The sequence below is a fragment of the Pundamilia nyererei genome, unplaced genomic scaffold (genome assembly GCF_000239375.1).
Source record: "Pundamilia nyererei isolate P.nyererei 1_Seehausen unplaced genomic scaffold, PunNye1.0 scaffold00055, whole genome shotgun sequence".
In the NCBI taxonomy this organism is placed as follows: domain Eukaryota; kingdom Metazoa; phylum Chordata; class Actinopteri; order Cichliformes; family Cichlidae; genus Pundamilia; species Pundamilia nyererei.
In genome coordinates, this window is record NW_005187456.1 from 2,088,604 (window position 1) to 2,114,472 (window position 25,869).

At 39.2% G+C, this 25,869-nt stretch overlaps 1 protein-coding gene and 1 long non-coding RNA gene across 2 annotated transcripts in view; one reads left to right on the forward strand and one right to left on the reverse strand.

Annotated features, from left to right (window-relative positions):
* The window catches only part of cmss1 (cms1 ribosomal small subunit homolog), a 28,942-nt gene extending 26,093 nt beyond the window's left edge, over window positions 1-2,849 (reverse strand). The window contains exon 1 of the mRNA XM_005733852.1: window positions 2,738-2,849. Coding sequence (XP_005733909.1) covers window positions 2,738-2,786 — 49 coding nt within the window. The 5' untranslated portion in view covers window positions 2,787-2,849. The remainder of the gene's footprint in view (window positions 1-2,737) is intronic.
* Window positions 2,457-10,358, forward strand: LOC102193475 (uncharacterized). The gene is made up of 4 exons (XR_311754.1): window positions 2,457-2,492; window positions 7,505-7,696; window positions 8,747-8,821; window positions 9,892-10,358. It is a non-coding gene; the product is annotated as an uncharacterized LOC102193475 (long non-coding RNA).
* Window positions 10,359-25,869: the final 15,511 nt, after the last annotated feature.

Sequence of the window (25,869 nt, forward strand, 5' to 3'; positions counted from 1 at the left end):
AATACTTCTCAGAGGAACTGGGTCGCTTGCCAGTTTAAATGCAAAACAGCTGGATTTGGGAAAAAGTGAGTGCAAAACAGTGCTTTGATGTTTGATGAATTACTGGAAGAAAAAAAAAGCTTTATATGTTTGCTGAGCTGGGTTCGACTCAAAAACCTTTTTCCCCCCCTAATGCAAGGAAACTTGGAACACTTGGTGATGGAGGAGGTGTCCAGGTTTAATTGTGAATTGGCCACTAATTTACTTTTTAGTAAATATTATGAACTGTAATTGTTATTATTAGCATTTAACTAATTTCAAAGTGACAACTGATCCAATTAAATCATTTAAAAAGGTTTAATAGATACATTTCCACTGCTTTCCTGTGCTGTGAAAACAAGCAAGACCCCCCAAAGTATTCAGCATGTGCCTTCTCCTGCCACACAAATATCCCAATTTATAGATTAATGAGGCATTGTGTCACCATACTGATGTGCTTACTTTATGATTCTACAGCCTGTATGATGTAGACAAAAGTAGTTTTGGTTCTCAAAGTTCAGCTAAACAATAATTCTGTTGCTTTCAAGACACCTATTTAAGATTCAGATGAAGAATGCTAAAAAGAAAAAAAACAAGTGTACTGTTGAAAAAAGTAATGGAAAATTAAATCTGTTATGAAAGAAAAATATGCACAGGAATAAGGAATTATTGTTTATCTTGGAGAAAATACAGTTTACTGCCTTAGTTTCCGAAATAGCACAGATAATCCTCACACATTAAGCACAGTGATAACTTCTGCAAAAGCTCAATAAGGCTGGAAAAACACACAAGTTAAACAACAGCAATCAATTTATTCTTTTTAATTAGGTCAGCCGATTCCTTTAAATAAGCTCGCATCAACCCTGAAACCATAACAGCAGCCTTTGCTGTTTTAAGTGAACACAACCCTTATTAGATATTTTTAAGTGCAACATGACAAAATGAACAGTTACACAGTGTGGCAGAAATAAATAGCCTAAGACACTTCAGCAAATGAAATCTAGTCACCAAGTCATGATGAGCTGTGCCATCCAAATAGGAAACTAGCTGACAACACTGGGGGATACCATTACATGTCCTGGGGGGAGAGACGCTGGCAGCAAGCCTACAAATAGTGTGTATCTAACAACAGTTGCAGAGAAATATTAATGTGCAACTTGACAGGGGCTCTTGTGAGACCCTTTATTATTGGTTTGAGAATTTGGCCACGAGACACATCATCGCAAAAAAGGAAGAAAAAAATATATAGAAAAAAGCAGGAAAAAGTTGCACTGCTTCTTGCAAATTGCTGCCTTATTCTTAAGACTTCAAAGTCAATCCCATCCTCCGTCTAACAGACTTCAATTCTGCTTTACAGCCCTGTCAATTTTCTGTCAGCCTTGCAGCCATTTCTGTCAAGCAGCTCTGTGATATGAACGCACGGAAGGACGGTTATGCCAGGGGCAAACCTACAAAAAGAAAGCGCTGCACAGATCTCTGGACATAAAAACACACATGGGTTTACATAAGTAATAGCATGAAAGGTTGGAGAGTATCACCTGTGCAGATAATACATTCTGCTGAAGCATTTCAAAGTGATCACAGCTCATTGCCCAGGACACATGGAGAACAGGCAACTTGTAGAACCCTTCTCACTGCCTGGTCATGACTTTCATCATGAACAAATCCCAACTTTTATGAAAGAATGCAGATTTTACAGAAGTGGTCAATCAGCCCCAAGAGGAAACTGTAGTAAACAAATAGGCAAACTCTAAAAAATTAATATATAAGTAAAATATATGTATTATATAAGTAATAGATCAACTAATCAATTAAAGTCTGCGCTGATCTGTAAACACACAGATGTTTATTATTTTAAAGCAACGTTAACACCTGTATAATATTAAAGAGCGGTATATTGCATTATATAAATAACGTAATAAGGATCAGAAATTGAACTGAGGCTGGTATGGCTCAATTCAATATATTTTACTGACACGTGCACTAACACCTGGCATATTATGTTTCGTTTCTGCGTGCATGTGCGGAGACAACAAATGCAGAAAACGTGAATGAACATATTTAGCTTAAAAATTGCTAATGACTCTCGAAAATACAGCATCATGCTCACATTCCAATATGATCGCTACACAATCAGGTCGTTCGTCCTAAAACAGCACGACTGCCCTCTTTTGGTATGCAGAGTGCATGAAGCTGTTCCAGAAGTAGCCGCAGGGAACTTCCTGTGTTGATATGTGGCAAGAAACGTGGGTACAGCCCACTGAATGCTTAAACCTATGCGTGTAAGACAGTTAATTTTTAAGTTGAAAGAAAGCGAAGGGCACGATAGGGGACATTAGAGCAACTTTACCGGTCCTATAACCTCGTTTTCTGCAGTGACCCGCACATAAAAAACAGGTGAAAAAAAACACGTGTTAATACACCCCCTGCTCATAATAACTACTGCGACCAATGCGGATAATAACTAACCAGACGTAAGTCACATTTAGCACTGCTTTGTCTTTTCACTTGTCGCTATGTGTACTTTAGGTTAATGTTGCACGAATGTACCCAGGGGTTAACAGTAACTCAGACTGCTGCGATTGTTGCTAGCTAGCGTTAGCTTACTATAGCCGACAATTTCTGCAACAGCTCCAAGCTACCGTTGTGTTTTCTTTAGACTACACCAGGACCTCCAATACAACAAGAGAAGTCAAATGTACATGGTTAACCCAAATACCTGATTTGTACTCGTGTTGCCACCACTCGTCACCCAAGTCGTCACCCATTTTCTTTAGCTAATACTCCGTCTAATCCAAATATACCGCTAAGAGAGCAAGCTAGGGTTGCGTTCACAGTCAGTAGGATTTTTTAATGTAACAAACTGATACAATACTAACAAAAATACTAGCTGACACACTTTATACTGTAGGCATACATGTTTATTGATTACACATACAGATTCAATAATTATACATTTTTCGAAGTTACAGTTGTTTGCACATTTATTTTTACTTGGTGGAACGCCCATTGAAATGTTACAGTATTTCAAATTATGCTAAATGTTTTTGTCTCATCACAAGATTACTAAGTGGCTCATTGTTAAATAATATCTGGGACTCTTAAATAAAGGTGGGTAACATACGACAACCAGGGAAACAAAACAAAACAAAACTGGTCTCTACTTGTGTACACATGGACAGTGAAGGGGCCTCGGCCTCAGGATCCCTAACTATCAGAGAGCGCATAAAAATGTGTCTGGGAGCCACCCGATGCAGTGACAGTCAATGCATTAAGCAAGTTGCTATTGCTTTTTTAATGAACAAGTGAGATTTAATAATAAAATTACTATAATTCACTGTAATACTATAATAACTGGCCAAAAAAAGATAGATATAAATATGAAATAAAAATGAGATCAAGTTAAGGAGGAGTAAAAAGTAAGACTGTGCAAGCAAGTAGTGCAAATTGCATTAATAAGTTATATGTACACTATAAATCTGAGAAACAGCTGCAAGAAGAAATCAGTGCAGTATTTTCTGATTAAACACTGCAACATTTTTTGGCACTTTAGATACATCACACAGTATCATGAGGGAGACATGTGACTGGCCTCAAATTTATTCTTCAGCACAAATAAAAACAACTCTAAATTTGCAGCAATGCAAAAACATAAAGCATCTTATCAGCTACAAGAAGGGGTTATAGCAACAGATAGTGTCGATGAGCAGCTGAGACACCCTTGCCACAGGACAGTGGGAAGTTCTTCAAGATGCTTTGAGCAACCTACCTGGCAGGCGCCTTAAAAACAATGCACAACACCCATCATTTAGGTGATTTATGGTTTTTTCTGTGTGGGCAATGGGTCATCTGCCCCTTGAGCATCCTCCTCTGTCAAACCAACACTCTCTTCGTCCTCCTTTGCTGCATCCGGACATCTTCTCTGTGATCTTCCTCTTTTCCTGTGAAAACAAAAAAAAAAATTTTTTTAATTTCCCACATGCTGACTTTCTTATCTGGGTGATAATGATAATCTGTTTATCATGCAATTAATAGTAAAGATTTGCTTAAGCACTTAGCAAAAGCTCCAAAATCCTTTCTTGCACTGAGGGCAAACACTCGTGCCTCACTCGGCATACATTTGTCCTTTGCTCTTCAGTCATCAAAAACAGCTTTTCTTTTTAGGGCTGTTATCCTTTCAGTAGGTAGTACTTTACTATTTCGAGATGACGGGTGTTTTGTTGGATGGGAGAACAATAAAGATGACAAATAGGTTTGCGAAATAAATTTTACAAATGACGAATGCAATTACAGGATAAACCCTCATTATTAATCACACAGTGACATTTCTCTTGAGGACGAGAGCGCCATCTTACTGTTCTTTTACTTTGTGTACATTACAAAACACGTCTTTACATCCTCTGTCATTATTGTTTGGAGGAGGAGGAGTTTCAGCACAGAGAAGAAGTGAAAGGAAAAAGGAGGAGGATGCGCTTGGAATAGTGCCCTCGTTCCTGCAGCTGTAGTGGAGAGGAGGGACGGCTCCTCTGGGAGTAATTGCATGCTTTTTTGTTTTTCTGTCAGAATAACACATTTCTGCCTGGTATAGGGTATGAGATGTTTGATTAAAGCTTTACTGCAAAAAAAAGAACAGACTGATTACTGTGGAAATTATGGAGGGTTTAGAATGGCTGTGCTGTGTAACCCTCAAATGGGGGGAGAAAAACAAATAAAGACAGAGAAAGGAAGGATGCAGTGAACACATTGTGCTAATGTCTGCCAACTTTCAGGCAGGACAATAGGCTCTAAATGGCAGCTATGTATGTAATTAAGAATCATTCCTGTAAAACACAGGGCTCGTCCTCATTTGTCATTCTTTCTGTTCACTGTTTGGCTGCGTTTTCAAGTGAAACAATGCTGTAAAAAAAAAAACCCATACACACACACAATCCAATCTTTTCTAGGCGATTGGGGAACCTGTATGACTTAAAAAAAAATCCTGTGTTAATCAGCCAACTTGTCTGAGATGAGATGCATTTTAAAAGGGAAAATTCACGACGGTGAAGAACTTAAAAGTGGAGCTTTCTTTTTTTTTTTTTTTTGCACGAGTCATTTCGAATGCATGAGCGCTCATGCATTCGAAATGACTCTGAGGACGTTGTTTGAATAAACACAGTTGAAATGTTTTTAATAAAATATAGATAGGTATATTTTATCCAAATTTAGCTAGACTTTGTTTTAAACTTTAGAAGCAAAATGTTGTGCTGTTTGATATCACCCTTAATCTCCAGGTACACATTAAAGGGACATTTCCACTTTACACTTGAAGGAGAAAAAGAGCAATGGCAGAAAAACACGGCTAAGGCCTTTTTTTGTATCTCAGATTTCAGAAATTTTATATTTGAACTTATGGACTTAAAGCATTATCTTATTTATTTATAGTAAATTTATATATTTCCAGATGGGCCTAGTATCTCAGAAGCTACAGATAACTTGGGATTTACTGAGAATTTAAAAAAACAAAACAAAACGTGTGAGTGGCAGATCTCTGGGTAAAAGCAAAATAGCTACAGCCAATATCTCCCTTAAAATGGATCTAAAATGAGCATAATTGGTCAATAATTAGACAAACACACCAAGAGGCTGGTCAACATTTGTATTTCCCCGCCTGGTTGGGGAGTGGTTTTCTGGAGATTGCTGGCAGTTGCTAGGTGAAATTTATTTTAAAGAGCTATAAGGTGCTGCACTGAAAATCTTGCAATGATTTTAGTGGCGAGTTTATAGCAGCGATCGCCTGTAACTTGTATACGAGATACCAACTTGTCTAAAAGTCTGCAACTGTTCGCTAAGTCGTAGTGAAACTGTTAAAAGTGTGATGCAAAACACATACAGAAATAATTTGCCTTCAAAATAAAAGCACCGTTCAGAATGTATTAGTTTCAGTGTGCAGGCAAAACTTTTACATTATAGTGCGTGCAGACAAGTAGGTGTCGTCCATGCAAACTATGGCCAATTTGCTAGCAATCTGCAATTTGCTGCAGCATCCTCTTTATGATTGTAGTGACAGGCAGTAACCACTTGGCAAGTGGTTAAAAAAATACACATTTTCCCCTAGCAACCAGAGGTAGCTGTGGGGTGTGGTCTCTAGCCATTTAAGACTGAGGTGTAAATCAAGTCAATTTAGCTCCTCTTTAAGTCTGGTTACCCCTGAGATCTACATATTAAGAATATGAATCCTGTTTGACAGCACATGGAGCCAAGAATAGAAAAACTGTATAGAATAAAGTCAGTCTGAAGCCTGGCTGGTTTTGGTTCATAGACATTACTTGCAAAAACATTGATTCTTCAATATACTGTATTTAGATATACAGACATGGCAGGAAATAAGGAAACTTATAAAAAGTCCACATAAAGTTAATTTTTCTGAACTTAGAAGTTTTTTAACCTTTATGCCTTTCTACTCAGTCTCACCACTCAAAGCTCAAAGCGCTTTCATTCATGCAGTGCTTTTATCTATACCTAAGGCCTTTTTATCCAACATTCACACTCCGATGGTTGCATCTTGGCCACTTAGGGAATAGTGTCTTACTCAAGGATGAGGAGCCGGGAGTCAATCCAACCTTTCAATTGGTAGACGGCCTGCTCTACCACCTGAACCACATAACCTCTGACATCCTGTAGATTTCAAAATCTCTTACTTAAATCTCTCTCTCTGGCCAAGGGAGCAGCCATACGACCTCCTAACAAGACCTGATCAAGCTCTTGTTGGAGGAAAGAATCTGTGTTTGAACAATTTCGTTGTAGCATAGGGAAGAACTGGGATGCAACAAGATCAAAAATAAAGACAATAAAAGTTTGAAAAGTTGTCAGAATAAAAAAAACAACAGAAGAGAAGACAAACGTCAGGCTAGTGTAATTAAAAGCGGGCAGCTGTCTCTTCGGGCCTGTGTGATTGCACACTGTGGAACATTGGTGTTAATGTGTTTATTTTGTTCTGAGCAGCTGTTCCTCCTTTTTTTTCATTTTAATGATCACAAGAGGATGTGGTTTTGGTTGTATTTTCTTTGGCTGCCTCTCTTTTTTCCCCCCTTCTGAACACAGCAGAGGAGAGGTAGGACAAAACAAGAATTGACACAGACTAATTATGTCTTTGAAAAGTTAACAGCTAATTACTATACAAAAGCCATCATGCCACGTGATTTCAGTGATAAACACACTCTTCTTTACCTAAGACTTGTGCTCATTCTAGATTTCCCTTTCCTTGTTTTGCCCACTGAGGAATATGCAGTTCAGTTTGATGTTCTAACAGTTAAACGATGAGATGACATTCACTGAATAACTTTGTTGCTTAATTGTGCAGTAACCTTGTGCAAACAGTGGCCAGGAGATCCGAGGAGAATCGTATATTTATAAAAGTACAACAGTGCTGTCAAAGTGAGGGGAAAAAAGGGATGAATTAAACGAATATGAAATTAAATACAGTAACTGTCATGTCGTTATGCCACAGTTTGAAGAGGGGGGGGCAGAAAAGCGGTCAGTGCCTTGACAGCAAGTTTGTGACCAGAAGAGCCGCAAGTGACCTTGAGCTTTCGAAAACTTCACAACACGCAACCCGTGCTGGTCTGCGACTTACAACTGTATTCATGAGCATCTGGCTGAGCCTGACCTGCATGGAGATGAGCTGCATTTTAAGCAACTGGTACGTTTTAATCTGTTTTATTTGTTTGTTTGCTTTGATTTTCCTTTTTGTACTTTATGTGTGTTTGAGGCAGCAGTAAAATCTGAAAAGCATTAATGATACATATCAGTTAGAGACATCTGAAAATGTCAAAAATCTCATTTTCAAAGCAGAGTTTTAGTGGAATACTATGCAAGAGAATGATGGTATGTGACAGGGTTTGTAAGTGTTTGGTCACATTATACATGTCTCTCTGCGACCACGGATAGGATTAGCAAGCAAATGCCCTCCTGTAGATGTGTCAGGGGGTTAAAGGTAAGACAGTAGGTATCTCAGTGCAGATGACATTATCCAAAAGGTCCCAGTTACTGTCAACCTCACCAAATGTCCGACCGCATGCTCTGCAAAGTGTACTGGAAAACAACGGACTAGAAGTTACAGCATTACATGACATCCAACTTTTTTATTTGCTGGCATTTCAAAACAGGGCTGTAGGATTTTAGAAAGTCATGTTTGTCTGCCACCAGGCCCTGCATGTCAAGTTATAATGAGTTCAAACTTAAACTTTTTTCTCTTTTAAAAGAGATTTAAGGGCCATGTCACTGATTGTACATCAGTATTCATTTACAAGTCCAGAGTAGTTCTACTACAAATACACTCATTGGCCACTTATTTAGTTGTACTCGTTCATCTGCTTGTTAATGTAAAAGAATATAATCACCAATTACATGGCAACAACCTTTACAACATTTATGCATGTAGACAGGGTTGTGAAAATCTGCCCAAGTTCAAATCAACCATCAGATTTGGAATTAAAATGTGATTTAAGTGATTCGAACATGTGATGCTTTTTTTTGTGTCGTCTTGGTGTTTCATAAGCTGCTGATCTTGAGTAATTTTCTCACACATCCATAACTAGAGTTGAGAAAATGATTCAAAAAAGGGAAAATATCCTGCGTCAGTTCTTTGGGTAAAAAATGCCTCGCTGAAGCCAGAGGTCAGAGCAGAATGGCCAGACTGCTTTGTGCTGACTGAAAGGCAACAGTAACTGAACCACTTTTTACAACCAAGGTATGCAGAAGGGCATCTCTGACTGCACAACATGGAGAACCTCGAAGCAGATGGGCTACAGCAGCAGAACACCAGGTGTGACTCCTCTCATCTAAGAACAGGGAATTTAAGCTAAAGTTCACACAAGCTCACCAAAATTGCACAACAGAAGACTAAAAAAGGGAAAATCATTGCCTGATCTGATGAACATCTTTGTCTCTGGCATGATATTTGTATTGTAGGGTCAGAATTTGGCATAAACAACACAACAGAATGGATCAACTTTGGACCTCTTAGTACCAAATGAGCATTATTTAAATATCACAGCTCACCTGAGTATTGTTGTTGACTACAGTTTACCCATTTTATGCTGTTCCAACATGTTAATCCAGTCCAGCTCAAAATGATTTCTTAAATGTGCCAATGAAATCATTGTACTCAAATGGCATCCACAGTCACCAGATGGCTTGCAAGGAACAATGGAATCCAACCCAGTAGTAGCAAGCTGTAACTAATAAGGTGTTTGGTGCCTGTAATATGTTGAAAATGTCATAAAGTCATTTGCGGTTCCAGAGCAAGCTATTTAAAATTCATACGGTTCCAAGTGATCTCACTTAAGTAAACCTTGGTTGGGGGGAAAACCAAAAGTTGGGAAAAATGTGGGTGTAGAATTAGAAAGAAGTGAGCTCACAGAACCAGTTTAAGCCGACTCCTAAACTCAGCTTGAGGCGTGTTAGCTGCTAATAGCATTAAACACGCAACTGTTATATTTCTGCAAATGTCCCCTGCCTGTTTAAAATGTTATTTCAGTTTTTTCTCTGCACTGTTAGATGAATAGTTTCAGCCGAGAGATGTCTCTATATTTAGCTTTATATATCTATATCTTCAAATTTGATTTGTATCACAATGATCAGTACAGCCCTCGGAATAAGCATAGACTGTAGTTGTTACACTACATTGTCAAGTATTATGCGAGTTGAAATGAGTGTTATGTCATACTTATTTTGAATTTGGTCTGTTAATGCATTTCCAGATGATGAAAGTAAATGAATAAAACAAATGTGCTGTCAAAACTTTCAGCTGTCTGTTGCAATTGTTATCAAATGAGTCTTTGTTCTGCTGGATTTGTCTTCTCATTCATGCCAGGGTTTGTTTTTTTTCTCCAGCAGATGCAGCAAAACATCAGTTCTCATGTGTGACACCTCTGAGTGCTCGGGGATGGTGCAGACAGCAGAACCAACTGTGTGGGAAGAATGACAGGACATCGTGTCCCCTCTCTAATTAGGATAAGTGACAAGAGTGATTGTTGTTAGCTGCAGAAGTGATGGCATTAAAGGGCTGAGAGCCAGCCACACAGCTGGGAGATTAGGGACACGTGCATATTTTGGCCTCGACACGTACGTCACCAAAAGGACACGGAGGAAGAAAACAAGGTGAAAAGGGACTGCTACGTAATGCACCTGTCAAATAGGTCCTTGCAACATGTGTGGTGTTATGTGACCGAGGAGAAGAAGGCCAGGGCATTTAGAAGAAACAAACACTTGTGTTCTTAGCTAAGTGCGACGAGGCTTATAGGATGCAGACTGCTGTGTGAAGTGCTGAATAAAAGGTGCACAGATGGTGTTTTATTTATCACAATTTAGACTTTCATGTCCATTGTTCTGTATCAGTATTTGGACGTTTCTGAGTGCAGTCTTAATAATGCTTTGAATTAATTTGCTTTCAATAGAAGTTCAGCATTACCTTGTAAAGTGTAACACTTTGTGTAGATTCTCTATCGCAAAACTGTGGAGAAGTGAGCAAAATGTGTACTAATGGAACCTGATCAAATGTTGTAGCTAATGTTATTGAAAAAAACAGACCCCAAAGTGAAGTCAACCATAAATAAAAATCGTGTTGCTCGATGCACATCAGAAGCAACAAATCTGCAGAACAGTCTGTACAACTTGTCAGGCTCTCAGTGGTCATCAATAGCAATTGCTCACGAACTCAGTGTGAATGTTATTGAATTAAACTTAGGCCTTGAAAAGACCAAATGCTCCAAATGTCTGCCGCCACTGATTGTTATTTAACAATGGAGAGCTGACATTTTCACTACTCTGATTCATTCCATTGTTACAGAACTTTGAATTTATTTTGTCTGTTCAACCACGATTTGTAGCACGATAAACGGGACAGACTGTGCCAGCCCATTTCACTTCCACATTAAAAAAAACCCCCAAAAAGTGAGTAATCAATGAGTGATCACGTTCCCTCCTAAATATTTACTTTGTTTAAATACTAGTTACTTAATGTTTATTATACTATTTATTTCCATACTGAGCACCGTCTGATAAATCTTTTTACAACTACTAAAAACTGCTATCCAAGGTCAGCAATAAACCTTTAGCTTTCAGCTAACATGGGTGCTAAGAAAAACAAGCATCTAGATAATCTAAAATACAGTGAGAACAGGGCACTGCTAGAAAAACATTTAGTTTAGTATCTGTACAGTTTTTCTATACGGTATTTTCATTTATAGTGCCTAGCTGCCTTTTGATTCCACTACATATAGGATGGGAACTATAAGGTTTAAGACAATAATAAATATCAAAAAACATGGATTCTCTTTTGTACTGTATAAGTGGCCATAATAAAGTCTTACTGCAGAGTTTGTCTACACAGCGTCCAAAGTCATCAAGTTGAAACATGAATGCAAATGCATGCAGGAGAAGTTTCTTCTCCTCTACTTCTTCTTTTCTCTCCTATTAATCACCTTCTGAGGCTCTACATTCTGCCTTGATCCCTTGGAAGAGGCACAAAACCAAGATTTGAACCACTGGAGTGCAAAAGCTAACTACTGTACAGTGTATGTAAAGAAGTTAATGCTTCATCTCAAGCAGCAGCAGCAAAATATTACTCAAGCACTGATGCATCAGTATTAAGAAGCTACTGTAGTAATGTTATATGGAATAATATATCATTTTTAACTGTTAAGACGTTTAACCAAAGTAAGGGCTTGAATAACTTTTTAATAACATTTAATGGGATATTAAAGGAAAAAAGATTGGTACCTAAAATTATGTTACTGCAAAAGATACTTTAGCTTTTGTGGTATTTTTATGTTCCCAACATCACCAACAAGGTTTAACTTATAAAAGGTCACATTAAAAAGGGGGGAAAAGAAAGTCTAAACTGGTGTAATCTACAAAAATATCAAAGCCTAAACAAATAAGTTAACAACCCTGCTAGCATCATGCAAACACTGGAGCCGATGCCTGTTAAGAGTGTGGTACACCCAGTGTACTAATACACAATGATTCATTCTCACATTCCCAGCTACGAACAGTTACCTGACATTCATGTCAGCAAGCTGGAGTAAACAGAGGAAACTCATGCAGGCACAGTGAGAACATGCAAACTGTAAACTCCACACAGACCTGAGATTTGAAATGAAACATTAAACTTCCTTTATCAATGCATCTGACAGGGGAACAAATCAAATAAGCATCTTCTACAGTAAAGTTCTTTTTAAAAACAAAAAAAAAATGTTTTTATGCCTTAGAAGCTCATTGAACCTCTGCGTGTGTGACTGGGAAGTACAAATGAGCTGAATTCAGTTGAATTAAAAGGAACAGTCGTCTATTTGTCCATTTAATAAGCCACAACAAAATAAAATATTAAACGAACAACAGCAGCAACAAACAAAAACAGGAAACAGCAAGGTGTCTGTCCAATACAAACAAACAGGGATTACAGAACAGAGAACTGCTTAAAATGCTTAGTTACAGATTTTTTTAATCATTATTATTATTTTTAAATCCACTTGATTTTTATTTAAAACATCACAATCTGACTAATTTTCTTGTGCACAAAAAGTTTTCTGTCCCTCATCAGTAATTTTAACACTGTATAATACCTTTAATATATCAATCTGGACATTAATTCATCTTATATAATATAATAACATCGCCCCTTTTACTAGTCTTAAATGAACCTGCCATTAATTTCTCAAATGGATGTTACTACCTTTAATGCATAATTAGAGCTGATTTTAATCATGAAAAACATACTCGCTAATGCTCGGCTCACGCTTTACCCAAACTCCTAATGCTGCACTATATATTTTATGTAAATAAGAAATTGCTCATAAATGCATAAGCTTGGCGAGATATCACACGGGGTTGATAAGATGGCAAATGAAAGAATGAGGAGAACACGAGAGTGTGCGTGAGAGATAGCGAGAAAGGAGTGAGACTATGAGCACAGCAGTAAGAGGGCAAGGGAGGATGTCCCGCAGGTCATGAATAAAAGACGAAAAGAATAATTTGGGTGTTTCTCATCGTGGTACAGAACACCATAGTGTGGGTATCAAAGAGATTAGCACCGCTGAATAGCATCTCGCTCCTCTTCTCCTTGTTTTGTTTTTATCTCTCTCTCTTACGTTATACACATACTGCAGTCTCTTTCCGTTCCTTAGAGCAACATGTATAGTATTGTTTTCCCCACAGCATCGCAGACACACACTGAGCAATAATATGTTCGTCTTTTAGGTGTAGTCACCACGGGGGGGATTCGTATGGCGCAAATTAGGTTGGATCTCCTTCTCCGAGAAGCTATTAGTCCCTCATTACCACCCTCTGTAAATGCGTGCGCATGTGTGAGTGTGTGAGCGTGTATTTTTGTGATGCCAGGGTGCGACATCATCAAGGAAATCTCTGCTCCAGCAGTACATCATGTTCTCTTGATTCTTATACGTAAACAAATTACAGTAACTTACCAGAGAAAGCAAACAACACCAAGAACAAGCTTATTACATTTCCCTGCGTTAGTTCACTGTGGTTACATAGAATAAAGAAGGACCTGTGTGTTGCTTCACACTATGTCCTGAAGGACTGCGAGTAGAACGAGGGAGTCCTTTATACATATAGCAGCAACTCATTTTCTGATCTAGCCGGAGATAGCTCCTGTGAGGGATCACGCTGTGGTTTCTAAAAAAGATGTTCCTTCGAGAAAGATTTGTCTTGTCACTGTTCTCTGCAAGCGTATTACCATTTCACAATCAGCTCCTGAACAGCTGTTTCCATTGATAACAAACTGATGTATAAGTCTGTAATTGTAGGAAGATAGGAGCACTTTTACACTTACACATAACTGCTATGGGCGGATACATAGTCGAGAAAGTGTAGATAGCCTGCGCATTTTGTCCGAGACCCCGACATTGAAATGCTAAGCTGTGTGTTTCCACTGTAACTAAATGCCCCACAAGCTCTTCTTGCTGGGAGGAGAATTTTTACACAAAAGATTTTATTATTCTGCTGTTCTTCTGTAGGCGATAAGATGAATATGGAAAGCACACTGCCAGCAGAATCCATCTCAAAACAGCTCTACATCTAGTTTAGCCAAAAATAATACCACCTTCAAGCATTCCCTTTATTCAAGGGGACAACATTATTCTGTTACATGTGCCTAGAATCGTTTGAAAGAGAGAAACCCCTAATATAAGTATAGTAGGTCATTTCTTGTCCTTGTTTGAGGTTCACGTTAATGTTATATATTTCTGTTAGTGAACTTTTAAATTAGCATCGGTGCATAAGCAAACTATGCAATGAAGTCAAATACCACCTTTTTCTTGTTTGATTAATTATTTTACAGCTTAAACACAGTTGGCGCGCATGCTCAGAGCCTCTAATGAAACAAACTGTATTGCTGTAATATGAGAAATGAGGTACCCATCAAATTGTGGGAAACCCCCCCCCCCCTTGCCTTCTTGCATATTCTTCACAATAAAAGGTCTTGATGAGTGATAAAAATGCAGTGTGCTGCTGCCATGTCAAACTGTAACTAATCAGATCAGATTAGTTTCTCAGCTTGACAGAGGTGTAAATGGAAAGCGGGAAGCTTGGCAAAGATACTGGAGAAAATGACTTTAGGGGACTGATTTGCCTTTGCCTCTGTGGAGCAGATTGTTCATAAAGCCGCCACCAGATGGTGCTGAGATCCTCTCGATGCTTCCGCAGTATGTGTCCACATATGTGTCTGTGGGAATATCAGCTGCATGTTTGCCATTATTGCTGGTATATTTGGGAGCATTTTAATACGGACACCTGTGTTTTCTATGTGCTTTTGCGTCTCGCTCCCATGAGGGCAGTGTTGTTATTGACACAGGTGGAGAGGCTTTTCTCTTTGAGCCGTTTACTGATGTGGGAGGTCAAAGTTGCGCAGGACTTTAAAGATAGACCTTTTCAAGCAGCCTCTCTGCAGGCCCCTCCAGTGAACTGAAACTTCAGATATTGGGTTTGGGGGCTGAGTTAGTGAGAACACAGTTGGCCTTTGAGGCAGAGTAAGCATGTCGTTTCTTGCTGTTTTTGCATGATATTTTATGTTTTTAACTTGCCACAATGCCTCCTCACCCTTCTCTGTGTCCCTTTTTCAGTTTGCCCATCAGCCCTCTGGCCCCGAGGAGCATCTGTGCCCCTCCTCATTTCCCATATGCCCCATGCCTTTAAGTCTAGCCCCGAACTGTAGCGCTGATAACTTATTCATCACAGACATGAATTAACAATCGTTCATTTTCCATCACACCAACAACCTGATGGTTTGATTTCACTCCTGACCTGCTTCTGGTTTCACTTGTGCATCACACAAACATACAGGCGGCACTGTGTAAACTTCAACATGTCAGCAGAGTGGAGTGAAAGGATATCTCAACAGGCAGCACAATGACAAGATGACAGTCCATACTGCAGCAAAACCGTAATCTTTGTTTAGCTATTCATACAAATCAGCAAGGGGGAAGAAAAGAGAGAATAAAATGCATTTATGGGTAAAAACGCCAACCTTGGCTCAAAAGCTGATGCTTGTCAGTGACAGAGAAGAACAAATCCTTTAGGTTTCATATATACACAAAGGAAAAGTTCCAAGTTTTTCATATTGGTGCTTCACATTTTTTCTCTTTTTCCTTCTTGCTTCCAAATAAATTAGCTGACTTAAGGCATTATAGTCTTCAGATCTTTACTTCAGTCTTTACGTCAGATATTTCCATAAGCCCTGTGAGCCAGTTATCTTCCTTTTCATTCACCTTCAGTTTTAATCAGGAACAGCATGCCAAAGGGTCCTTCCAGTAGGTTCATTCCAAACTACACTCAGTGTTTTTTACCCTAGCACCACCAGTGTCTAGAATTCATACTCCTTATGGCATGCATGATTAATAATGGTTTCTAATATTAAATGATGGTTTCCATTCGATTTTTAATTCAACTATATTCATATTGCACCAAATCACAACAGTAATTAATCCCAGGGTGCTTTATTTTTATAAGGTTAAGACCGTAGAATATCACAGAGAAAACCCGAACAATCAGATGACCACACTTGGCGACAGTGGAAACAAAAAACTCCCTTTTTACAGGAAGAAATCTCCGGCAGAACCATGCTCAAGGAGGGGCAGCCATCTGCCACAAGGGGTGAGGGGAATGAGACAGGACAAAAGACACACTGTGGAGGAGCAGTAATGCACAGAAACACACAGAAAGTGAAAAGAGATGAGTGCAAAAGAAATTCTCAGTACGGAAAGCCCTTAGGAGCCAAATTCTATTGCTGTGTAACTAAGTGAGAGTTTAGGGTCACCTGATCCAGCATTAGCTTTATCAAAAAGCAAAGTTTTAAGCCTAATCTTAAAAGTATAGCAAGTGTTTGCCCCACAAATCCAAACTGGGTTCAACAGAAGAAGGGCATGAAAGCTGAAGGCTCTGCCTCTCACTCTAAATACTCTAAGAACTACAAGTAAGTGTGTAGACCAAGTGCAAAGTGCTTTATTGGGGTGAGAGGGTACTATGAGGTCTTTAAGATAAGATGAGGCCTAATTATTCAAGACCTTGTATGAGAGGAGAAGGATTTAAATTGATTCTGGATTTAACAGAGAGCCAATGAAAAGAAGCAATATGGGTGAATATTCTCTGGTTTTCTAGTCCCTGTCAGTACTTGCTGTGGCATTTTGGATCCACTGAAAACTTTTCAAGGAGTTTTTAGGAAAGCCCAGTAACAATGAAGTACAACAGTAGACCCTACAAGTAATAAATGCATGTTTAATATGCGCATTGAAGGACATGTCCTGGTCAAAAATGACTCCAAGATTCCTCAAAGTGTTACTGGAGGTCAAAGCTGTTGTGAACACTTCGATTTTCTTTTAATGGAAAGGCTCACATTGTGGCTTCTTGCTTGTATTGGTTGCCCATAATGACATAAAAAGAGGTATTTCTTGCTCTATATTTGACCACATGTTTGAGCACAATGTCTCTCACATCACTTACATTGAAAGGAAGGGGTTATAAAATGGCTGTATATATAGAATGAAAGAACAGCAAGAAGACCTGGTTCAGTGTTCATATATGCTCCTGTCTTCTTTTTAAGAACAGATCAGAATCAGGCTTTTAATCCTTATTTCATTAGTTTTTTTGGGTACATTATAGTCACACAAATTGTGTTATTGGCAGTGTTGGGAAGATTACTTTTAAAATGTATTCCACTACAGATTACAGAATACATGCCCCAAAATGTATTTTGTAACGTATTCCGTTACGTTACTCAATGAGAGTAACGTATTCTGAATACTTTGGATTACTCAATATATTATCATGGTTTTTACAACTACGTGAATGTACTATTGCTGTGTGATTTATTACTATTACTGAAGGTCTGCGGCTCCGAACCGTAGTAAAGGGACCTCTGACTAATAAGTCGGGTTCGTAGCCGAAAAATAGCTTTACTTGTCTGGGTCAACTTTGATGTGAGAGAGGCGTTGAAAGGCTGCTCCAACGGAACTTATTGTTTCGGAGGAAACAAGCCAAACACATTGTGGCAAGCTCAGACAAGGAGGAGACAGAGGTGTCGTTTGGTCTCGCTACCCTGAGTTGCCAGGGAGCACAGCTGTTTATTTTCCAACAGAAACACACCGCTGCTAACCAAACTGCTCAGCATAGCTTAGCACAACAACAACAACAACATAAAGGCCTCTCTCACCCAGGAAACACACAGTCGCAGAGAGAGCGTGTCGCCCTCTAACCATGGCAACCATAACGCTGCCGTAGCTGTCAAACAAAACCCAAACAGTCCTGACCCGCCACAATATGAAACAGGAAAATACTGCCATGTAATCCATTTATTTCAACAAAGTAACTGTATTCTAAATACCACCTTTTTTTTGTTGTTGTTGTAGTTACTCATATTTTGTATTTTAAATACGTAACGGCGGTACATGTACTCCCCAACACTGGTTATTGGTTGGGGCATTCCTTCAATAAGTGAAGGAAATCATCTGGTTAAATACTTCAAGACTAACAATAACAAAGAAAATGGAGCAAATTACAGCTGCTGGGGGAAACATCAGAAGTAGCCCTAGAAAGAAAAGTGAATGGAAAATACACACAGTGGGAGAGAGGAGCAATAAACAGAAGAGGTGTGCCTGTGTAAGAAGTTCTGCAAAAGGTGGCTGTAGTTTAGATTGGTAATTTAAAGTTATTCAAAAAGCCTCCTCGAACAATAGCTAAAGAGTCTTTTTTCTCCAGCCAAGTTAGGTTTGAAGGGTGAAAGATGAGTCTCACACTGAAATAGTTGGTATAGGTATGTGTATCAGAGGAAGTTCTGTAATTCCCTACAAAAAATAACCAGGAATAAGCCAAGTCTATCACCTGTTAAATCATAAAATGAGAAATGACATGTTAATTAGCCACCTTTAAAAAGTGCCGGCAGTCAGATTTTATCAGCTTTGGACACAACCGAGCTAGCTTTTTTTGTGTTTTGGTTTTTGTGTTAGTCTTTGTGCTAACCCACTAAATATTGATGTTGGATAGACGTGCAGATCATGTCTATATTGGGTCCGTTGGTCCATGGCCAATTCTGCACATCTATACCACATCTGAGTTTGGTCCAAAATTTGGATGTCCAATCATGACCCAACCTGGACATGAATATGAAGTTCAACATTTGAACTTGGTAATTATTTGGGATGTCATGTGGAAGTCTATGACAGGTGCAGGAAATTTGATTAATAAATGTAATATATTTTATTTATAAACATCAGCATTGTTGTTATTAAAATGATATGATAAGGATTATTTATAAACAAACACAATTTATTATGTGTTGTCTTATTGATTTACTCAGTACAAGTGGGTTGGTTTTTGTTATTTTACCTTTTCCTGTGTTTCCTTAACTACTTCAATAAATAAAAGAAAATGTTCATAATAAGGTTAAAACGGTCATTTATGAAAAAGTGCTGAAATATTAAAAATGTTGAAATCCATGTTACAGTGTAAAATAAAAATGGTTGAAGTATTTAGAAAGGAGTACAATGCGTTTAATATGTTTAAAAGACCGTTTGAGTTATAAATGGTTTGTTTTTATTTTAGTGAGGTTGGTGTCCTGTTTTATTGTGAAGAGCTTTGTACGAGGAAGTATATGTGATTGTGATTGGTAGAAGGACTGAGAAGAGTGTGTAAGTGTGTATGTATAACCTGGACTATCTGCTCGACAGTCTTTGTCAATACGCACATTTTGAAAACTGTCTGTGAGAAGCTCCGGACATTTCTGCTCCAAATCCACCGAGCGGCTGCTCACTTTTGACTTAGCTCAAGAGCTGCGCCATCTTGGAGATAGCCCGTGCTCAGAGGTCCTACAGACGTCAACAATAGAATTCAGTAGACTTGGAAAAGAAGACGTTGCCTGACGTTACAAAACAGCTTCCTTACGTGGACGTTCGAAAAATGACTTCTAAAAGTCATTCTGACGTTTGCTGGCTTTAAATTTGCAGGAGACATGAGATTGGTACTAATCTTCTTATCAAACACTCAAGAAAGCAAATAAGTCTCTTTCTCAAAATGTCCAAATATTATTTGCATCACTTAACTCTACACATATATAAAAAAAGGCTACCAGCCATTTCAGAGAAGCATTAACTCAAGAAGTATTACCAAACATCAAAGGAGGACTCACTTTCATGCTTCCCACGTGTGCCTTATAAAAGACTGGAACCTTTAACCCAGAAAACTGCAGTGATGGTAATTGGTTCATTGGAGTCTCAGTGATTTTGCAGACAACAGCAACATGTTACCAGTAGGAAGTAATTGCTCATTTGGAGAATAGTAAGATCCTTGTTGCGCTAATCAGTTCCTGGCTCCAGCCACAGCTGAACAAGTGTGCGTTTAGGTATAAGGGTAAAGCAGTGTTGACATGTTGGTACGATCTGAGTACATTTGTCTGTATACTATTCTGTTTGTAAGTGGATGACTGAAGGGAGTGTCTGTCTTTCCACATGACAGTCCAAGGACATAGTTCAAAGCTTTGCCAGGTTTCAATCGAGCCCTTTGAAGCCTCTTCTATCACCGCTCTCAAAGGGTAGATGGAAAAGAATGCGCGGAACTACTATTAGTGTTTTCACATTATGCCATGCATCTAGTAGTGAACTAGACATCTTTTGTTTAGGAGAGAAAATACTCCTTGGATGGGTGCATTAGAGTTGTTCTACATCTTATTCTCTGTATTATATTTCTTTCCATTGCCTCAGAAACCCTGATTTGTGCCATGTAGCTCCCCAAACACCCCGCACCTCCCCTCCAACACCCACAAAACACGCCCCACACCTCCATCACTGCATTTTAAGGGCAGGCGAGTGTCGCCTACAGCCACATTAGCATGGCAAACTCGGCGTGACAGCAGTTTTGCTACAGTGCTGTTATGATGGAGTGAATATGCTCACAGTTTGGGCTGCTCTGGGGGAAAGCAGCTCACTCCAAAGTGTGTTATCATGTAGCCCTGAGTGCAGCTCGAGGGGGGGTGGGGTGGGGGGTGGTGGTTATAAGATTGGGAGGAGAGTAGAAATAGAGGAAGTGGAAAGGGGCTGTGGGGTAAAGGCTGGCGGTGAGCTAAATTCAAAAGTTCAAAGCTACAGAACATGACTATGAGCTGAGAGTGAGCTGGGGAGGAGATGTGATGTAGAGAGAGCACTGGGAGTTTGGATGTGGTGTGTGCTGGAGTAAATGGGCCTTGGCGGGTTGACAGTCACTCCACACATGTGTTTGACTGTGAGCGGAGGCGACAGTGCCGAGCTTATTGAAAAAGACAGGGAGAACACTGCAATCAGCTCTTCTCCTCCTGTGAGGAGGGAGTGCAAAATCACATGAAGCAAATGGAGACAGAATGTTGCCTCTGCAGCGCAAAACCTGCATGAGGCGCATAATTGTTAGCATTATTTAAATCGACACTGGTAAAATAATTACCAGCTGATATCATATGCTATGATAAAAGATTGTAAAAGATGTAGAATTAAGAATTCAAATTCTTAAGCTTCATTTAAAGGATGTTTAAAATGTTTTTGCAAGAGTTCAACATTTTCTATAAGATTAATAACAGAATTAATAATTTATTCAGAAAACCTGATACCCAGAAAATTATAATTAAGTGACCAAAGTTAGCCTTGCTTGTTCAACTGAGGCTCAAGGTGTACAGGAAATTGCTATCAGAGGTCTGTGTCCAGCACCAAAAAAGTACATGAGGCTATAGTGCAGATGATAGTGCAGTGTAAATATTTAAAGGAAGATTTGTCATTCCCTCTGCTGACTGTTCCATATTTGATATTCCCTCTGAAGAGCAGTGGCTTTAGTGGATATTTTCACTTGCTGTGGGCACAAAAGTAAAAAAAAATATATTAAAAAAATACCCAAAACAAATGAAACTTGTGCTAATATTATTGCTGATTTCAATCTGTTTTTCTTCCTATACTCTTCAACATGTAGCTAAACCATAGGAAAAAATAGCATAGCTATGAAAATGCTGCTTATAATGACCTCTTGACCTTGATTCCTTGAATATTATAATTCCTGTGTTTGTCATGCATTAGAGTTGATATTATGTCAGTGGGGTTGTTATAATGAAGGCAGATATGCTAACTTTGCCCCAGTGTGCTGCCTTCGCCATCTTTCTAGCTAGCTCCCAGGTACCGTGGTCACTTAGACGACACTGTTGCGTGGCCTCTAAGTAATGACACTCCCTATATTTCTCAATGGAGAAATGAGCGAATAGGAAAAAGACAATGTTTCATAATGGGAGAAAAGAAAGTAGACACATCCAATAAACTGTCTTATCAATTTCCGCATAGCCTGCAGAAGATATTTATTAATTTAGGTGCTAAATACAACTATAGCACAGCTGCAGTCTTTGTTTTTCCTCCTTCATTATTACAGCATCAAGCCAAGAGCCAGGTGTTCATTTTGGCAAGGAACAGAAGTACAAGTCTACACAGCAATAGAGAGCAATTACTAGCAGCTACACTTTATTTCAAAGTTCTCTCTACATCATTAAGAACCAGTATTGCAGTCTGTGTCTAATATTGTAAGCTAACCAGCTTAAAATGAAGTTTTTATAATCTACAGGGAATATGAACCAACTATTGTACCAAAAAAAGGAACAAGGATTTTATGACAGCACTATAAAAACAGCCACACTGGTGATTGCACTGATGGTCAATGGGTTACAATGTAACACATTAAAATGTAAGTGTTAAATTTTTCTGTAATGTAACACAGTACTCCACTAACTTCAGTCGTTGTTCCCTGTGTAACTATAGTAAGAATATAATTGTACAGGGTGGGCCATTTATATGGATATACCGTAATAAAATGGGAATGGTTGGTGATATTAAAATCCTGTTTGTGGCACATTAGTATATGTGAGGGGGCAAACTCCTCAAGATGGGTGGTGACCATGGTGGCCATTTAGAAGTCGGCCATCTTGGATACAACTTTTGTTGAAGAGGGCCATGCGACACATCAAACTTATTGGTAATGTCACAAGAAAAACAATGGTGTGCTTGGTTTCAACGTAACTTTATTCTTTCATGAGTTATTTACAAGTTTCTCTTTGTTCACAGCCATTGACTTGTCGAGAGCGGATCGAAATTGTGTTGATATCTGGTGAATGCAGTAACCGGGTCATTGCAGCAGATTTCAATGCAAGACACCCTATGAGACCACCCATCTCCCATGCTACAGTTAGCAAACTGCTTGCTATGTTTCGTGAAACTGGTTTAGTGTTGGATTTGCCAAAATGTGGATGCAAAAAAACTGTCACTAATGAAGAAACATCAGTTGCTGTCCTAGCTTCATTCAGCAAGAGCCCACAGCGTAGCACTCGCTGCATTTCACTGTAGAGTGGCATTAGTTGAAGATCCCTTCGGCAGATATTAGCTACTCACAAATGGCACCCTTACAAACTCCAGCTACTGCAGCATCTCAATGAGGATGATCCAGATCGGTGCACGGAATTTGCAGAATGGGCAAAACCAAAATTGGAACAGGACCCTCAGTTCATGCAGAAGATTTTGTTCAGTGATGAGGCAAACTTTTATGTGAATGGTGAAGTTAACAAACAAAACCACCGCTATTGGTCTGACACTAACCCACATTGGATGGATCCCTCCAAGACTGTTGGAATATGGGGTACAATGATAGTGGGTCCATTCTTCATCAATGGAAACCTCAAGCCCACTGGATATTTGAAATTGCTACATGATGATGTGTTTCCCTCTTTATGCACTGAAGCTGGCACGTTCCCTGGGTTTTTCCAACAAGATGGTGCACCGCCACATTATGGGTGCCAGGTCCGAGCATTCCTAGATGAACAGCTTCCTGGAAAGTGGATTGGTCGTCGTGGGCCAGTTGAATGGCCCCCAAGGTCTCCCGATCTGACCCCCTTAGACTTTTAGCTTTGGGGTCATCTGAAGGCAATTGTCTATGGTGTAAAGATATGAGATGTGCAGCACCTGAAGCTATGGATACTGGATGCCTGTGCTGGCATTTCTCCTGTGGTGTTGCTATCAGTGTGTGAAGAGTGGGAGAAGAGGGTTGCATTGACAATCCAACACAATGGGCAGCACATTGAACACATTTTATAAGCGGTCAGAAACTTGTAAATAACTTATGAAAGAATAAAGTTACATTGAAACCAAGCACAACATTGTTTTTCTTGTGACATTACCAATAAGTTTGATGTGTCACATGGCCCTCTTCCAGTTGAAAAAACAAAAGTTGTACCCAAGATGGCCGACTTCTAAATGGCCACCATGGTCACCACCCATCTTGAGGAGTTTGCCCCCTCACATATACTAATGTGCCACAAACAGGACTTTAATATCACCATCCATCCATCCATTCACTTCCGCTTATCCTTTTTCAGGGTTGCGGGGGGCGCTGGAGCTTATCCCAGCTCTAGGGCAAGAGGCGGGGTACACCCTGGACAGGTCGCCAGTCTGTCGCAGGGCTAACACACAGGGACAGACAACCATTCGCATTCACTTTCGAATCGCACTCATTCATACCTAGTGGCAATTTGGATTATCCAATTAACCTATCCTCACAATATCACCAACCATTCCCATTTTATTACGGTGTATCCATATAAATGGCCCACCCTGTACATTGATACTTGCATTAGAGAGGTTCAGTTATCCGATAGATGGATAGAAAAAAAAAAGACATTTTTTTCTGTGTACTTGAACAACTTGAACTCAGGTGTTTCCAGGATTGAAAAAAAAAATCAGAAATAAGAGCCAGCATAGAAAACTGGAGTAGAAAATATTAGGGACAATGTTCAGGTTCTGTGTCCCATTGCATATTTATTATGTGAAAATGGTGCTGCACTAACTTTAAACATAACTTTGAGTTTTATAATAGTTTTCTGAAGGTGAGAAAATTTTTAAAGTTTAGTTTTATCATCAAAATATACTTAAAATATGTAGAGTCAATGTGCTCATTTTGTAAAAGGCCATTTTCAGAATCATACACATGATATTCTTAGATCATAATTATTGACTCATTGATATATATCTATACATATGTGTTGTCCTCCACTAAATAATATCCCCACTCGTCTTCTCTGTGCTTTGATCCAGTGGTGTTGGGGTAATCATGTTTCAGGCGTAGCTGAAATGGAAGTGGAGGCATGGTAGCTGGTGCCCCCACTTCTGGAATGAAACAAGTCCACTATAGCATCTGCACAAACAACATGCTAATGTGAAGATAATGAAGAACTCAAAATCCCTGATCTTCATCAGGTATCTAACACACACAACTCTTGAGGATGAGGAGTGACGTTTGAGGCAGATGACAGGCTGACAGATCGGGAACCTGAAGCAGGAAGATGAGAGACCACAGTAAGTAAAGGGAAAAATATCACAAAGGCAAAGAAGAAGATGAAAGGCAGGTGTGTCAGCCAGAGTAGGACAGGTAGGACTCACCTCGGGGCGATGTTATAGGCAGGTAAGTATTGCCCATACAGATTAGGACAGAGGAGCAAGAAAACACAGAGCAGAGGAAGAAGGTGAGAAGGGCACTCGGGGCCATGACAGTTTTGGAAATTAAAAAAAACAAAAAAACAATTTAGAGTATTGTTGGGTCTGTGTTTCCACAAGCCCCGCTAGTTTAGAGACTTATTCATCATGAAGAAAACAAGACAGTCAGCAATCCATCGATTTACTTGTGCAAGGGAGGCCTCGTCGGTATCTCAGGAACGCACTTCGGATCACAAAATGATCCACAAAATGACCCCAAATCCGGCCTCCGCTCGCTGCCTTTTATTGGGAAAAACAGTTCACACAATACACATCACAGCAAAAGCACCTCCCACCGTAAAACCCGTGACTATCGTTGTCAGATGGTCACTGACCGGTCTCTGGATCTGTGTGACTGAGGTCTGGAGCATTAAATGTTCAATAACACTGAGTCTTGAAAAATGCAAAATAGAATTACCAATAAGCTTTCATCAAAATGCAAAGTCCAAACAACCAATTACAGAGCAGCCCACATACACACCACTTGGTTGCAAACTGTGAGCTACTCTCACACATTCACCCTAAAATGAACCAAAAACAATTGGAACAATTATTCTAACAAATGCTGGGTTGCATAAGTAACAAATTTCCATTTCTTGATTATTTTACAACATAAAGAATTGATTTTGCTTGTCTTGAAGTAAGTTTCTACACTTGGTAATTAAAAAGAGAGAGCAAACAAGTTCCCCATATTAACTATCTGTGTCTGCCAATTTGTGTGCAAAATGAATCAAAAATCACATGTTAAACAAATCAGTTCATTTGGTTTCAACCTTGACTTGTT